This window comes from Bombina bombina, chromosome 2, assembly GCF_027579735.1.
Source record: "Bombina bombina isolate aBomBom1 chromosome 2, aBomBom1.pri, whole genome shotgun sequence".
Lineage (NCBI taxonomy): Eukaryota > Metazoa > Chordata > Amphibia > Anura > Bombinatoridae > Bombina > Bombina bombina.
The window spans coordinates 911,212,363-911,230,988 of NC_069500.1; the positions used below are offsets into that span (position 1 = coordinate 911,212,363).

The 18,626-nt window shown below is 36.4% G+C and overlaps 1 protein-coding gene across 1 annotated transcript; it reads left to right on the top strand.

Moving 5' to 3' along the window:
• Positions 1-765: 765 nt before the first annotated feature.
• AMBN (ameloblastin) lies at positions 766-17,134 on the top strand. The gene is made up of 9 exons (XM_053700761.1): positions 766-819; positions 5,089-5,139; positions 7,616-7,660; positions 9,493-9,609; positions 10,175-10,411; positions 12,581-12,670; positions 13,090-13,134; positions 15,270-15,314; positions 16,607-17,134. The coding sequence occupies exons 1-9, from the start codon at positions 766-768 to the stop codon at positions 17,132-17,134; spliced, it is 1,212 nt and encodes a 403-aa protein (XP_053556736.1).
• Positions 17,135-18,626: the final 1,492 nt, after the last annotated feature.

Genomic DNA, 18,626 nt, shown 5'->3' on the forward strand with positions numbered 1-18,626 from the left:
AAATGTTCTCTGAAAATGCATATTGCAGGGGAAAATAACCTACCAAGAGCTTCAATATACAATTAAATGTAATGAGATTGTTTAAAATGCTTTGCATGCAGTAACATTCCCAAAACTAATTACAGGAATAACCATGTCTTACTGTCTTATGATTGGCTGTGTCATAATTTAACATGGTTTAAATTGTACATCGAGTTGGAAAAATACTAACACAAAAACACCCAACGTCTCACTTTTCACTACTGGTCAAACAAGAGCAAGAGAAAAGGTTGCAAGGTATTTTGTTCTCTTCATTTTTCATATATTTGATGCAGAATCAGATTTTTATATATTCTATCCTTTGTATTGTAAAGTTTTCTGGCTGTATATCAACTTAACAACTGAGAAATGTAATTTTGTGCATAAAAAAGCTCATAAAGAATAAAAAAACAGAAAAATCTATTAAAAGGGATAAATCATATGGAATCTTATACTTGGAATTAATTTCTTATTTGTTTTTATAATGTTTTTAAAATACATAACAAAGCAAAGAGAGAAGGTTTGCTGACAGTGGTAGGTTACATTATATTTATGGGAATGCATGGATATGTCCAATGCTACAAAAATATTTTCAGGTAAAGGAAGAATTATATTAGCCCCAATTCTATTACATAACAGATAATTTTATTGGGAAACCTCATGAAAGTAGGTGGTGCAAATTATCTCTAAAGTATTACTATAGATTTAATACCAATGTAAATTAACTTGCAGGTAACTGTGTGAAGCATGGAGCAAGTGGTGTTAGTTTTGTGTCTGTTGGGTACCGTCTTCACATATCCGGTAAGTACTATCATTAGACATGTAAAGAACTTACTGTAACCAAATCCTCCTTTTTACAGTGTATGTTTTTAGATTCCCATGTGATATTATATAGTGTAAATTATTATTTTCTTATTATACTTTATTTATGAAGCGCCAACATATTCCGCAGTGCTGTCCATGGATACAATTCATGTAAACAAAACAATACAAGACTTGTAAAAGACAGGACAAAATTTACAAACACATACAGGAGGGATCAAGGGCCCTATTCCCATGGGAACTTACAATCTAGAAGGGTAGGAGGTTGAGAAACAGGAGGTGAGGACTGCAAGATTTGGAAAGATGTTAATGTAGAGTTAGATGAGGGAAATGTTAGGTAAGTGAAGTTAATTTATTATTGAGTTGGGTGGTAGGCTTCCCTGAACAGAAAAGTCTTCAGGGAACATTTAAAGGAAGACAGATTAGGGCAAAGCCAGACAGCACGAGGGAGAGAGTTCCAGAGGGTAGGTGCTGCACGACAGAAGTCCTGCAGTCTAGCATGAGAAGAGGTGATAGTTGCGGATGCAAGGAGCAGGTCATTGTTGGATCTTAGTGTAATTGTATTTTAGTCCTTCTCAACACCTGTATTTTTGTGAATTAAATAATTCTGGTGATCAATACTGGAACAATCTTCAGAAAACAGATATCAGACAGAGAGTGGAATGGTCTGTTCGGAGTTCAATACCATAATTTCATCGCTAAAATGAACTCAGTAAAGATAGAAACTGTAGTTATTTCTACTGTTTACATCATGATGTCAACAACCACAGCAGCCAATAGGTTAACTTGTTTAAAGGTTGTCATGACTGCACCCTTGAGCAAGACCTCATGCTTTAGTGGTCATGCCAGAGCTAGAATGAGAAGCACTAAGCCCCAATCTGAAATGCATCCAACCTTAATGTCCAGTTCATAGTCACTCCCTTCATCCAGCTTTTCAACATTCTTATATTTTCTAACCCTTTAGTTGCCAGGATTCCTGACACAATAGACATGGAAATATTACAAGCACACACAAGACAAAAAAATTGTATTTGCTGCATCTAGAATGTTTTGTAGTTATTTTTATTCAAATGGGTGTTCCTGTACATAGGGCAAACATTTTTTTATGCTTTTTAGGCATTTCACTGTCCACCAATAAAGTGGTGGGAAATCTACTTATCAGTCAGTGAGCAATTAGGCTTTAAGGCCCCGTTGCATTTTCTGTTAGCAAATCATTTTTAATGCAAATATATGTACTTTTTTATACAGTAAAAGATCTTAAAATGTTTAAATATTTTCCTTTCCTATGCATAATATACATATGTGTGTGTAGATATATATTAGTTTATTATCTCTTTAATAGGCTATAGCCATAGTTGCCAGCAGAACCATGCCCATTTTTGTCTGTATTTGCTGTGGTGGTGCTATGGGTGGTGTGGGAGGGAAGGAGGGAGGCGGATGGGTGGCCCATCATTAGAGGGGGCAGAAGGGGAAGAAGGGGTGGGTCCCCTATGCTACAGAAAAGAAGAAAGTGGGAGGGAGAGGGAAAGGGGTTTATGAGAGGTGGGGAGGGGATCCTATAAAAGATCGCTTGGAGGGGGGAGATGGGTAGGGTGATGGGGGATTGCTACACTACAGAAATGTATTTTTAAATTTAATAAATACAAATTATAAATAAATAAATGTAAACGTGGTACTGGCAGACAGCAGCCAGAACCCGAGATGATGAAGACCATTGGGAGAGGGGAGGCTTAGAAAGCTGTTTGGGAGGGATCAGGGAGGTGGGCGGGTAAGGGGAGATTGTACACTGCAGAAAAAAATATGCCATAAAATTAAATACTGGCAGACTGGTGTTGAAAAGTGTGGGTGGGGGGGCTGTTTGGGAGGGATCAGGGCGGTAGGAGGTGTCTGGTGTGGAGGGGTAATCTTTACACTAGAATGCTATTACTTTTGTAAGCTAACAAATTAACCCCTTCACTGCCAGAAATGTCAGAAGTGTGGTGTGCAGCAGCATTCTAATTGCCAAAAATAATTGATATTGTCTGCTATTTATTAACAAAGGGGATCCCAGAGAAGCGTTTACAACAATTTGTATTATGACTGCACAAGTGGTATGTAAATAATTTTAGTGACAAACCCAAAGTTTTCGAAAAAAATTAATGTTTTTTATGCTCGCATTTGGCGGCGAAATGGTGGCATGAAATATACTAAAATGGGCCTAGATCAATACTCTGGGTTTTATACTAAAAAAATATATAGTTTTGAAAATAAATAGAAAAACAAGCCTCTATTTCTGTTTAAATGTAGTGATAGCAAAAATGCTAAAAAAATGTCTGGTATTTTGGGCAAGTTCTCTGAAATTCATGGTACTGAAAGGGGTTAATGTTTGCTAAATCATTCAATATGATCCCCTTACTCTGAAGGCATAGGAACAAAAAACCCTTACAGAAAGTACCACAATAAGCAAGCAAGAGTAAATTATTAATCCTTCAGCATCTGTATAGTAGGACACCACAAAGTAGCCTAGTAGATATCACACAGCCTTAAAATAGATAGTGATATTACCTCAATTTGTTTAGCCCCTTGCGCCAATGCAATGTAGATCTACATCATGCAGTACATAGCCCATCGTACTGCATAATGTAGATCTACATTGATGTCCAAAGGAAGTCCAAGCAGTCTCAGTTGTCAAGTGATCTCGAGAATACAGCAAATATTAACCTTGCAAGCCACCTGATTAACCCCTTTACTGTCATAATTTCAGAAGTTTGGTGCGCAGTTAAAGAGCCTTCTAATTACCAAAAAACAATTGCAAAGCCATACATATCTGCTGTTTCTGAGCAAAGGGAACACCAGAGAAAATTTTACAACCATTATGACTGCAATAGTTGTGTGTAAATAATTTCAGACACCTAAAGTTTGCAAAAACGTTAAGTATTTTTTTATATTATCGTACTTGGTGGGCAACTAGTGGTATCAAATATACCAAACTGTGCATAGATCAATACTTTGGGGCTGATTTTTCAAACAGTCAATGAGCCCCAATGCATCTGTTTCCGTGCAAGCCTTCAGGCTCGCTGGAAACAGGAATTCAGAAGCAGCGGTCTTAAGACCTCTGCTCCTTAACTCAAATCCCTCCTCTGAGGCTGCGGACATCAATCTGCCCGATCTCATACGATCGGGTTGATTGACACCCCCTGCTGGCCGAGAATCTGCAGGGGGCAGCATTGCACAAGCAGGTAACCAGAACTGCTTGTGCAATGTTAAATGCCGAAAGAGTATGCTACAGCGGATCATATTCGCCAGACATTGATAAATCGTCCCCTTTGGGTTTTCTACTTTAAATATATATATATATATATATAGTTTCCATAAGTAAATTTAAAAAAAAGCAAAGGCTCTATTTCTGTTTAAACAGAGAGATAGCAAAAATGCTAAAACTTCTCCAGTACTTTTGGCAAGTTTTTCTCTGAAATTCCTGGTAGCAAAGGTTTAACCTGTTGGCTACTGTCTTGGGGCTACTGAGAACAATATATGTATATATGTTGAGGATTTGTTTTTTATGGTTTACTAAAACACTATTGAAAGTTTCACAACTAGATGGCATTTTATGAGGTAAGAATTTCTGGCTGTAGATTAATTAATATGCCTGGTAAATCTGGATTTTTGTTGTATGTTCTATGAATTACAGTACTAGCATATGACGAGCCTGATTTCATAAGCCCCTGCTAAGCAAAGCCTTAGTATATAAATGAGGGCATATAAACATGTTCTTGTTCACACGTTGTAGTCTACCCACCCTGGTATTATATATAACAGCTCATGGCTTCCCCTTACTTGACACCTGTCTAAACACTGCTAACCTTCAGTATAGCAAAAGACAACAGATAAACACAACTACAAAAATCCACAGCGACCTCTGTGGTGGGAGTACTGCACTGCACACAATATTATTAAACATTATACAGACTAAACTGAACAAGGGACAGACTTATAAGACAGAGACAGAAAACAAAACAAAAAAGGACTGAAAAGCTTGACAGTTGGCAACTATGCCCTATATCAATGTTTTTGTTTTCTATTTTGTTGTACAGTTCAGTGTAAATGTGGAGTAAATTCTAGTAATTAAATTTACAGTTACATATGAATTTTAGAAATAACAGCTTTAGCAATTTACATTAAATTTACATCTGAAAGATGACAGGTTATTATTACAACAGTAATGCAGGCTCTTATGTTAGTAGAGTGTAACAATTTTCTGTTCCTTAGATGTACCCTCAAGGAGCTGGGACACATGGGATGGCCAGTGTGAGTCTTGAGGTAAATATCCAGATGTGGAGAGAAAAAAATGTGTCAGAGAGAAGTGGTAATATTTATTTTGTAAGATTTTTTTAACACATTGGGCAGACAATGCTTCATAACTTCTGTTTCCGACGAGCCTGATATGCCCCTATATCCAAGTGATAGAATGAACACCAATAACTCAGCCTTTTTCCCCTTCATGTTAATTATAGAATCCTCTTACATTATAATAAAAGTTGTGTTTTTTTTCTAAAAGATAATTAATACTTTTAGATTAATTTATGCTGCCATACTATATCATTTCTCATAAATTTCCTTAATTTGCTTTAACCGATATCAACTTCAAAACAATGCATTTTATACTATCCTAATGACTGAGATTAGCCTTGTAGTCTGTGGACTCAAGCCCAGATTGGCTCCGAGTTAATTTGTCTTAAAAATGTTTAGACTTGCCTAATGTGTTATTAAAGCAAAACAAAAGAAATGTCTTGAAATTACATGGCATTTACTCTCCCTTCAAGAACCCTTATCATCTGTTTTCTAGTGCATCAGAAAATACTAATAATCATTGTGTTTTTCATAGTTGCCAATATTTAAAAAAAAAAAATCTGTGGATTTATTACAGCAGAGCAATCAAGTAGGCATTGCAGCTGTATTGACCACACCCACTGGTTTCTATAGATCTGTCTCCTCTCCTGCTTCCCAAAACACGCAATGTAAATCATACTAAATATACTCAACATATTTTATACTCAATTATTCATTTTAATCTGTAACTTTCAGGAGATTCAAGAACAAATATTCTTAAAAATTCTATAATTGAATGCTATTTACAGTTTTCGAATGTAATTACCGATTTTGAATGTTCATAATTAGATCAAATGTCCACATTCGAAATTTCGAATGTAACATTTGATTTAGCAAATACAATTCAGAAGTTCAATAGTTCATGTGGTAGGGAATTTAGTAAATTGATAAATAATTGATACACATATATTGCATACATTGAATATTACATTTAAAAAGAGCATTAGAAATATTATTACATAAAACAAATGTTAGAATATTGTACAAACTTTCGAAACGAACCAACAAATGTGTTAAAATGTTTCATTTATCGACTGTTGCAAAACATTCGGCCCATCCCTATTCTATAGCTTTCCATTCTTAAAAATCAATTTTAGTCATCTTCATAAAGTGAATCCTAGCTTTTAAAAAATGTTCCTACTTGCTTAGTTAACATTTTTAATAAACACAACTTAGTTTCATAAAAAAGTTAAAATATCACTTAAAAGTGACATTAAACACTTTGAAATATTGATATAAAATATTTAATGATATGTAGTAAAACAACTTTGCAATATACATTTCTGGATTTAATTCTGAAGATTGTTAGCTTTCCAAATTCCTGTTAAAAGTGGAAGTGCAGACACAACTGTAAGGCATGAATTGAAATTGTTAGTTAAATAACAAAACTGCATTCATACATATAGGGCAATTATCAACAATATTATTGTAATATCAGATCATAATAAAACATATGTGCATAAATGCATTAAAGGGACAGTAAACACTTTGGAGCTGTAATATCAAATAGCCATACACTTTGCCTGATTTTCCTGTAATTTAAGTTTTAGAAATGTGTGGGTTTTCAAGTTCATTCTTAGGGGTAGATTTATCAAGCAGCGGATGCTGCAATCTACCCCTGAAGTTTCAGGTCTGCCTGAAACTTAAATTAAGAAGCCGCTCCTTAAAGGGCCACTAAACCCAAAATCTTTCTTTCATGATTCAGATAGAGAATAGAAATTTAAACAACATTACAATTTACTTCCATTATTTATTTTGCTTCATTTTTTAAATATCCTTAGTTAAAGAAAAAGCAATGCACATGGTGAGCCAATCACACGAGGCTTCTATGTGCAGCAACCAATCAGCAGCTAGTGAGCATATCTAGATATGCTTTTCATCAAAGAATATCAAGAGAATAAAACAAATTAGATAATATAAGTAAATTAGAAAGATGTTTAAAATTGCATTCTCTTTCTAAATCATAAAAGAATAAATGTGGGTGGCATGTCCCTTTAACTCATCCACCACCTCTGAGGTGGCGGACAGCAATCATCTGATTGACACCCCCTGCTATTGGCTGATTGTCCGCAAATGTGCAGGGGCCGCATTGCACACAAATGCTGACAGCGTATGGATCATGTCCGACATTTGATAAATCTACCCCTTAGAGTTTTAAGTGAACACCACAGACTTCACAAAGCAAACTTTATTAAAAGTGTTACTGTATTTAGAAAATGTTCACACCTGACTAGTGCGTTCATATATAGCAAAATTATACAAAGGTCTTGTAATTACAAGTTTTTTCTGTACATAATTTGCAACTTTATTCAATAAAATTATAATTTGGCACTCAATGTTTGTTTTTGTTTATGTTATTTTGAAATACATTGTTAAATTGAAAAATAAAAAATATTTTTTTCCCCAGACTATGAGACAGCAAGGTCCAAATAAACTGACTGCCCTCCCTCAGGTAATAAAAGTTTGCAAAGCAATAATAAACTTTTTGTGGTAATATGAAAATAAAACGGATTTTGATAATATATAAAAGTTACATATTTAAAGAGTGTCTTTGTCAGGAATGTCCAACGTTTGCAAATGAAGGGACTCATAGTTGTTGTTCATTTTTAATGTTTTGTTTATTTTTTGTTTTGTTTTTTTAACTTTTGGACCAGGAAAAAAACAAACAGTTTTATAGACAAACACTATAGAAACAATTCTTTAGCCAGATAAATTTAACTACACACAAACCCAGAAACATACACTAGACATACAAAAGAGGACAGAAATGAACCAGCTACAAATGGAGATGCTGTAGCATGTGGTGTGAGAAGGGGGGTGGGGTCACATAAAAAGCTCTGTGGTGACGGCACGTTGGGGCAGTTAACACTTTGGGGCCTATCTATCAAGCTCCGAAAGGAGCTTGACGGCCAGTGTTTCTGGCGAGTCTTCAGACTCGCCAGAAACAGCAGTTATGAAGCTGCGGTCACAAAGACTGCTGCTCCATAACCTGTCCGCCTACTCTGAGCAGGCAGACAGACATCGCTGGAAATCAACCCGATCGAGTACGATCGGGTTGATTGACACCTCCTTGCTGGCGGCCCATTGGCCGCGAATCAGTAGGGGCGGCGTTGCACCAGCAGCTCTTGTGAGCTGCTGGTGCAATGTTAAATGCGGAGAGCGTATTTCTCTCTGCATTCAGCGATGTCTTGCGGACCTGATCCGCACTGTCGGATCAGGTCCGCAAGACATTTCTTAAATATGCATCATAGAGATTATAATTTAAATAATTATACATAGTAACAACAACTTTGCAAAATATATTTGTTTATTTTGTGCCATTTTCAGGTAATTTAATTCTAACAAGTATGCATTTTCCAGTACTGGAAACTGAGAGAGAACATGGTATGCACCACAAGTCTAACAGTGCCACATACCGCTCCGTAACTAGCAGTTGGTCTTTTTATCATTTCTGCTGAAACCCTAAAATGGAGATTTTGCTAACACAATGACAGTGGCAAGCCCTTTCATCTCTAGACTCAAGTCTAGCTTGGCTCCTCCACATAAGGGAAGTTGTGGGTGGAGTTTTACCATTGAAAAATAAACAAACAAAATGTGAAAGGGACACACAACCTCCAATTTTTCTTTAATGATTCAGACATAATATGCTATTTTAATCATCTTTCCAGTTTATTTATATTATCTAAGTTGCTTTGTACTCTTGCTTTCCTTTGTTGAAAAGCATACCTATGTAGGCTCTAGATCAACAAAGCACTACTGGGAGCTAGCAGGCGATTGCTGGCTGCACATACTGTATATTCCTCTTGTTATTGGCTCATCTGTGTTCATTTACCTTCCAGTAGTGCATTACTGCTCATTCAACAAAGGATACCATGAGAATGAAACACATTTGCACAAAAAGTTATTTAAAATGTCATGCTCTATTAGAATCCTGAAAGAGAAAGTTTAGGTTTCATGTCCCTTTAATCTAATAATGTTCAGACTATGTTGATATGTTAATCTATTGGAAGAATGCAGAAAATTGCTGTCACGGTTGAACATGACCTAAATAGCTAAACACCTCAGCATATTGTGAGATATTTCTGGTATGTAAAATAAATTTACTACGCACATTCACACTTAATAGATACTACTATTTTCTACTTGAATAAATGCATAAAATAGAGAAACGTAGAGCTTAGGGCAGAAGCCAGTTTAATAGGCATAAAACTATACATTTTACATTGATAGAGATAAGTATATGTATAATATAAAATAAAATAAAATTATATTTTCTGTCTTCAGCTTTCAGGATTTGGATACAATGATCCCTACTCAACATTATGGCTTCATGGGCTACTACCACCTCATATGTCTTACCCGTGGATGCATCCAAGGCCACAAATGCCAGATAATCAACAGGTAAATATACATTTTATATACTACAGAAACAGAATACAAATATACACATATAGAGACCAGTATTCTAATAATATAGTTTTAGATCTTATTATTAATTTACCTATTAACAAAGGTATTTCTTTTTTATGTACATTTTGGTAAATTTAAATTACTGATAAATGTCCATATTAGTTTTAAACTACATATTCAGAAAAAAACATTAGTGATATACATGTAGCGCTGTACTTCCACAGATATTTTAATGTTGGCAAATATGTGTTTGTATTTCAAATTGGAACCATCACTATATTTGACTGATGAAGGGTTGATTAAGTCAGCCATTTTTTTCTGTTTGAGATATATACAGTATACATATATATATATATATATATATATATATATACACACATACATACTGTATATCTTTTTAATTCTTAAAATGGATTTAGTGCTATGATTTGTCCTGTGTACACAATAGTTCTATACCTGTCCCAACCCTGCTTGGATCTAAACTTATATATATACATATACAGTATCAAATGCCATCATAATCCCTATATCTTACAGTGTTTCTTGTTGTTTTTAGTTTGAGTATGCATTACCCATACATCCTCCCCCACTGCCTGGAGTACAGTCGCCAAAGCCCACAGATCCTCAGAACATTCCACAGCAGCCTCCGGTAAACCCTGCACAAGCAGATCAACTTATGTATCAGCCTTTATCCCCCATGGGATTCCCAGGCCTTCAGCAAGTGGACCCAACTTTATCTACTCCACAAGGGTCTCCAGCAGATGGTCATATCCAAACGGTAGCATTGTTTATGGTAATCATTGTCTCAGCTCAATTTTAGAAATTATATTGAGCTATATTATATATTAAATTAACAGCTTATTTGAAAATTAATTTCTGAATGACTATATTGTACTTAATTATTCATAGTAAATTATTCAATTAAATATTTATGCTGATGAACAAGAATAATAAAGAATAATAATAATAATGAACAGTGAATAATAGAGAAGCCATTATGGTGGCAATAAGAGGTTCGCCGTACATCAATAAATGCCGACAGCATACACTGTCGGCATTCTTGTAAACTGCTTGTACAATGCCGCCCCTTGCAGATTTGCAGCCAATCAGCCGCTAGCAGGGGGGGTCAATCAGCCTGATCGTATAGGATCGGGCGGATTGATGTCTGCAGCCTCAGAGCCTCAGAGAGACAAGTTATGGAGCAGCGGTCTTTAGAACGATGCTTCATAACTGCTTTTTCCGGTGAGCCTTAAGGCTCACGCTGAAACAGGGGCATCAAGCTCCAATTGGAGCTTGATAATTTGGCCCCAATCTGTTGTTCCCATTGGGATAGAACTCATTCAACAGTCCAGCTAATGACTCTTAAGTACACCTCCCTGGTGTCAACAGAGTGCAAAGCTTTGGTGGTGGAACCAACACGCAACAGGATAAGATTTGTAAAAGAAAAATAGACACTCATAGGGACATACAAAAATAAAATACATGAAGACCCCAATATTCTGATGTTTGCATTGGAAACGTATTTGTAGAATGCATTTGCTGAACCTTAAAAAGCACTTAGCTGGCTCTTGTAGTAGATCAATTTGTGAAAATGCAACACAGCTTTCAAAGTCAATGCTACCATATTTATACTACTTTTCTAGTAAAAAAAAAAAAAAGTGTGTGCCGAACTATATACACCACATGGGAATCCAGACGTGGACCCGTTGCTCAGTGTGCCTAGAGGGATATGGCTGCTCCTCACTGACGAGGCACACAATAGTCCCAAACGTATGTCTGGGGTTTTGCTGTTTCTCTCGTTCAGAGAGGGATTGCCTGGTATTTCGGGGCTGGACTGCACTGTTAAGTCAGAATCAGACTGATATGCTACAGGAAAGTTCTTCTCTGTGAAAGGCACATATTGAGCAAAAAGAGGCTGCTTCTAGGGTGGTAACTAGCCATAGAACAAGCTGTTATGCTATTGTTCGTTCCCAGGTTGAGCGCTTCTCTCTTTTTATTTATATACACCACTCAAGTGCTCCTTAAAGGGATAAGGAACCCCTCCAAAAAATGATTTAGTGACGCTGACAAAGTATACAATTTGTAAAGAGTTTTAAATGTACTTCTATTATCAAATTTGCTTTGCTCCCATGGTATTCTTTGTTGAAGAGATACCTAGATAGCTGTCTGGAGCACTACATAGCAGGAAACCGTGTTATCGAGTGCTCGTACAAATGGATAACATTATTACAAAACTACTGCCATATAGTGTTCCAGACACATGCACGCTTGTGAGCTGCTTTTCAACAAAAGATACCAAGAGAATAAAGAAAATTTGATAATAGAAGAAACTTAAAAAGTCTTTAAATCTGCATGCTCTATTAGAATCAGGAAAGAACAATGTTGGGTTCCAATCCTTTTCAAGAGATGTGCATGATTGCAAAATAATTTTAAATAGAAGCATTTTTGTGATATATTTCCATTCCATTAACAAAAATGCTTCTTGTAAAATGTATTACCTTTTAAGCTCAGAGAGCTGGCTTTGGTGTATACGGCATCACAGAAAACTTAATTTGTGTCATACAAGTCACGTGACCTGACTCTCTGATTAGGTGTCATTCAAATGCTGGTTCACTGAAGTCTCCCCGCATATGCACGTATGCCGCTGAAAATAACTTTTACTAGAAGCATTTTTGTTAATTGAAGTATATTGCAAAATCTTCTAATGCACATTTCACTGTTGACCTTTCTATCCCTGTAACAGTAAATATTGTCATATATTCCCAGAATGTAGTATTTGTAGGGTATACACACAACTGCACATGACAAAATAATTATTGCTTTGAAATCTATTGCTGAATCATATTTTAATGGATTCAGGTGAATGTTGAACAAAAAGTAAACTCCATAGCAATTGTAACATAATAATGGTGTGTGTCCTTGTAAAATAGCTTTATTTTTATCTTCACTTATATTTTCTCAGTATCAAACAATAATGAATAAATTGCTGCAACAAGGAGCAGTGGATCCAGCCCAAGACCCCTCAGGAGTACCTCCCATCCATCAGCAGCATGTAAGTAACTACCTATAGGGCTAGGCAGGTTGGTTGCAAACTTTAAAGTTTGTAGGTCCAAAAAGTTGACTTACAAAGCTACAACTCAAGGTTACAGTGGGGGGAATTCTTGTTCTAGTACCTTTTACTCCTTTTTTGTTTGGGTATTTCAATATTACCTTTTAAAGGTGCTATTGCCATAGTGATAACTGTGTTAGCATCTTCAAATATAAGTATTGTGTTTGTTGTGAATGTTTGTTATGCTTAGGGTCCTGTCAATTAAAAGTATTTTTCTTACATCTAAGATCTACATGATAAAATCAGTATAGAGTATGGATAATACATTTATGAATCCATGTTATCATAATATAAGGTGCAACATTTAAAGGTTGATTTCATTATTAATTTGATTAAATGTGTATTTTATTTTTCTTATCTAGCCATATCCCGGCCTTTTCTTTATGCAGTACGGAGGGGGAGCTGGAGTAAGTAAACATCAAAATAATCTAGAAATTATAATGAAACTGAAAACCTTTTTTTTTTCTTTTCTTTGATTTTATTTATTCTGTGATTTTATTTTTTTCTGTATTGTATCAGTTTCCTCACAGTATGGATTCATATAAAACTTCAAAGAATTACAGAAAAAAAAATAATTATGTTATTTCAAGACACACACACACACATATATGCAAAGCAGTAATTATAATATGTGTAGATTAATATATTTTACAAAACATTCCTTTGTTTGGAAAAACTGGGAAACCCTTGTTGTGCAATAAAAAGGTAATTCAAATACAAAAAAAATAAAGAAAGAAAATTATATGTTGTAACAGTTTTACAATAGAGGGCTAGATTACAAGTGGAGCTCAATTGATAGTGCAGGGTGTGTAATCGTTTGCACAATCTCATGCCTTATATTACAAGTGGAAGGTTACATTTAAACAAAGTATTTTAAAGGGACAGTCTAGTAAAAATGAAACTTTCTTATTGAGATATGGGGGCCTATTTAAGACGGTGCGAGCGAACATGATCCGATATTGCGGATCATGCCCGCAGCACATCGATAAATGCTGACAGCATACACTCTCTGCATTTATCATTGCACCAGCAGTTCTTGTGAACTGCTGGTGCAATACAGCCCCCTGCAGATTCGCAGCCAATCTTGGCCACTAGCAGGGGGTGTCAATTAACCTGATCGTATTCGATTGGGTTGATTTCTGGCGATGTCTGTCCACCTCCTCAGAGCAGGCGGACAGGTTATGGAGCAGCAGTCTTTAGACCGCTGCTTCATAACTTGTGTTTCCGGCGAGCCTGAAGGCTCGCAGAAACACGGGGCATCAAGCTCTGTTTGGAGCTTGATAACTTGGCCCCATGGATTGCAATTTTAAACAACATTCCAATTTACTTTTAGAATCAAATTTTTTGCTTTTTTCTCTTGGTATTTTTTGTTGAAAACTAAACCTAGGTAGGCTCATATGCTAATTTCTAAGCCATTGAAGACTGCCTCTTACCTCAGTGCATTTTGACAGTTTTTCACATTTAGACAGTGCAAATGTTTGTGTGCTATATAGATAACATTGTACTCACTCCTGTGGAGTTATTTATAAGTTGGCACTGATTGTCTAAAATGCATGTCTGTCAAAATAACTGAAATAAGGGGGCAGTCTGCAGAGGTTTAGATACAAGGTAATCACAGAGGTAAAAAGTGTATTAATTTAACCGTGTTGGTTATACAAAACTGGGGAATGGGGAATAAAGTGATTATCTTTTTAAACAATAAAAATTCTGGAGTAAACTGTCCCTTTAATGCAGCCAAAACTTTGTTAGTGCACACTATACTTAAACCATTATTATTAACTACTCTTAAAGCCAGTGTACATGGGCCAAAATGAGAGCCTCCTCCCATTTTTTTCTGTAGCGTAGCGGTCCCACCCACTCCCGCCCACCTCCAGCGATGGGCCGCCCACCCGCCTCCCTCCTAACCCTCCCACGCCACCAACGATTGGCACCACTGCTTCCCGATGCAGAGAGGGACACAGGGAAATAGCGTGATCTTGCTACTTTTAGCGAGATCCTGGCAGCTACTGCGGATCGGCTCTGGTCGTTAAGGGGTTAAGGCATTGGACAAACATACTTGTCCTTTTATAATATAGGATAGATAACGCAGAACTACATGAAATCCTTGTGCCCCCTCAGCTTTGCTGTATCCAATGTTAATTTTACTGCACACTATAGAAGTCGCACTATCCATCACAGACGTTCTATTCATCATGCAGATGTTAACACGCCCTAGACTATCACCCGAGTGATGAAAAAATACCTTTGGGTGCATAAAATTAGAAGTGCTATTGATTGTGCTTGAGCTATGTTAACACACAATAGTGCTAATATTTTTCTGCTCTACATGTAATCTAGGCCAGAGTGTTTAAATATTTAGCCACATATAAGTACATAGATCGCAAATTGTATTAATAATAAGTACAACTTCTAACAGTGCAGTAGTTAATAAATGTTTGATAAAAAGATCCGCTCAAGATAAAATAAGCTTTTTATTTAACCAAATATGATGCTAATTAGTGCATATTTATGTTTAATTATGTATTTTCTATGCATATTACAGGGACCTCCAGCAAGACTTGGTGTTATGAGCTCTGAGGAGATGCAGGTAAGTGTTCATCGTACGGCAGATAAACAGTAATGATTTGGAAAGAATTTTTACAACCACAAAGATGACAAAGCTGAGTTTCAAAAAAGGAAGTAATAAAATGATAATGCCTTTCACATTCTAAATAATTTCTTAAGTTTACTTGTTTTATACGCAGTACCAGAGTGGAATTACACAAATCACATGCACAATTAAGCAAATCGTGCACATATTTTCGGAATTTTGTGCACACTAATTAGCTTACTCCTATGATGGAAGTTTATATGCTGAACCTGTTTTGGCTGCACTTCCGACACTGCTATGCAATTCACAGGGCCAGCTCAACCATGGGACCAAGTGGGTCCGATGGACCCAGGCAGCACCTAAAAAGGGGCAGCACTTCAATGACTGATTCAGTCACTGTCAGACCCAGACAGTCACAGGCTCTCAGCATCAAACCGGTCAGGGACAATATTTAATGGGGGGCAAGTTCATCTCTTCCCTAACTTCCTGCCTGCCACATTTATTCATAAGCATTGGTTGCATGCAGGTAGATAGGCTTAGTAAGGTCAGAGGCCAGGCTAGTAGGTTGAAATGTTAATAAGTAATGTTACTATGGGGGGGGGGGTCATTGCAGTCTTGGACCCAGGCAGTACAATAACTTGAGTCGGCCCTGGCAATTCAATATGTTGTGCTCAATAGGGGCTAGTGTCTGAAAAGTGAGGCGTGTGCATAACTGGCACATAAGTGAATGCAAGGGCATAAAGTGGCCATTTAGCTGCTAAAGACTGGTTACAGCAGGCTGTAGTCGGATCTTGGGTCTGGTGTGTGAAGGTCAAGGGACTACAGAGGCATTTGGTTTGCTTTGTGTTCACTCTCATAACTAACAAAAAGGGCCTGCCAGGTCTTTGAACTGCATTTTTATGTGGTCGTATACGTGCACACAATAAAATAAATCCCGGGCAGGATTTGCTAAATCTTGGGCACATTTTGCTAAATAGTGTGCATGACTAAAGAAATTGTGGGTACGTTTGGCTAAAACATGGGCATTATTTATTTAATTGTGCTCACAATTAAAAACAAAAATCCACAAAGTGGCCCCTCCAGGGCTCCATAACTTGCTTAGAATATTTCAGATATTTCTAAGTATTTATAATATATTTATAATAAATGCAATCTATGAGTATCAGTATAGTTAGAATTATTTGTATTTTATTTAAAATAAACTAAAATCAGCCACCTAATAATAAATAAGTAATAAGTACATAAATACATTTACCAATTAGATTGTATGTTTGTTCTTTAATTTACAGGGAGGTCAAGCAGGAGCTGCACACAGATTCAGTGCCTTATATCCTGGACTTCTAGGAATGGGATCTGGAATGGGAAACCTGCCACAGAACCCAGCTCTTCAAGGAGATTTTACTATAGAAGACGACTCTCCAGCAGCGGGAGCAAGGCCAGCGGGTCAAGGGGCGTCACCAGGTCCTAATGACAACCCCTTAGGTGTTGGCCAGAATCCTTCAGTGCCTGGCCAGGAGGGAAATCTAGCAGGGCAAGGAGAGATCATGACATTCCCCAATGTCAATTTACCTAACATGGGATTTAACCCAATAGGTCAGAGCCAGTTACCTCAAGGTGTTACCCCAGCCAATGACCCAAGGTTCCCCCATGATGCAGGTGCAGGCTATGTGCCTTATGGTGTAGATGAAACATTAGCCTATAGTGTTCAAAGAGAAACTCCCATCAATATTGATGTTACTCAGACAAAAACCGCAATAGACACACCCATAATGCAAAATGATATTCATCTACAAAATCATTATTTCCAAGAGCCCTGAGGAGTAATACAATGTCAAATACTTGGTCAGTAAACATTAAATGCTGCTTTATTTTACTAACAAAACAGTCTTATCCATTTAAACAATTTACTTAATATACTGCTATGCATCATTTAATTATAGTTTAAGGAGATGGCTATAAGATTTGTTATAGCTATATAAAAGGGTAGCATGCTGTGCCACTGATAATCTAAATGTTTAGGACAGGTTTTCACCTGATACTCTATGTAAAATAATTATAGATAAATTAGGAATGCCATTTAATTGTTTGTTTGTACTAACTGTACTAAAGATTATAGCTACAGTATGCTTGTTTATTAAAAGTGATGCTAAACTTCTCTATTTGTATGGGGCATGTAATAATATCCTTTGTGTTGGTTTAAAGTCTTTTGTGTCTGATGTTAGACTAAAACCTGAAGTATCATCATTTCTATGACTATGTAATGAGCCCATTCATTTCTTATGAAATCGCAAATTATTCATATCTGCATGACAATATAGTGAATTGTGCTTAATAAATGTGAATAAATAGTTGTTCACCTTATTTGTGCACCTAGATTAATAAGTATTTGGGAGTCTGGACTTTATTTATGAAGAATATCTCAGGTTGTTAATTGTTTTCTTTAAACAAGATGTCAATGACATATATAGGGACCTAAATATAACTGTCCTAATAAGAGTGGTTGGTAAGTTCTCTAACATGCCTGCTTAGTTTGCCAGAAACAACTGGAATGTCACAGATTATGATCAGTGTCTCATGTTCCTGGCTCCCCCTCAAGTATCTTGTCTTTATTAATTCATTAATACCGTAACAGTGGTTTGATATGCATTCCGACACTTTACCCTTGTCCAAGATGGCCACTGAGAGTATTGCCCATTAGCAAAACACCATGAAGGTTATCTTGTCATTAACATAGCACCATTAAAGTTATCATAAAGACAGCCATTTACTGTAGAATGCATTGAAAGCTAACTGTTTAAAACATATTTAGAGACTTAATATCTCACCAATATCCACACCTCCAAGTCCCACGCATAAAATGTCCTGGAATGAACCATAGTCAGATTAACTCAAGACAAATAAGGTACTTGAGTAATATTTCAGCAAAATTAAAAGGCACCATTAAAAAAAGTCTAATTGTTCATCTAAATAGGCCACTACCTTAGTCTGTATTTCCTAGGAAATAATATTTCAAACCTTTTTAAATGTTTTCAAGATGTTCTGTATATGGTTATGTTAGTCACCAGCTGCTGTAGTGGCATGGTCAATGATGTATGTAGGTTTTTGTGTTTAGGGGACTCCAGTATGGTATGTTGCTCAAGATAACCTGGCTCTAACTAGGACATCATAATAGTTTAATTTCCTGTAGCCTTCCCTGTAGTGGATAAAAGCTTTATGTTGGGTTGGAGTCTCAATCTGACTCTGAAGCTCCACAACCATAGTGCTTCAGTTTAGTGACAATTGCCTGTCCTTACCAAATGACCAACACTG

What these genes read in the sequence shown, in the direction of transcription:
- AMBN (XM_053700761.1), top strand. Translation starts at nt 766, where the DNA reads ATGGAGCAAGTGGTGTTAGTTTTGTGTCTGTTGGGTACCGTCTTCACA. An exon ending in AAATGCCAGATAATCAACAG is followed by an intron (nt 9,610 to 10,174) that starts GTAAATATACAT and finishes TGTTGTTTTTAG; the next exon opens with TTTGAGTATGCATTACCCAT. An exon ending in CTCCCATCCATCAGCAGCAT is followed by an intron (nt 12,671 to 13,089) that starts GTAAGTAACTAC and finishes TTTCTTATCTAG; the next exon opens with CCATATCCCGGCCTTTTCTT.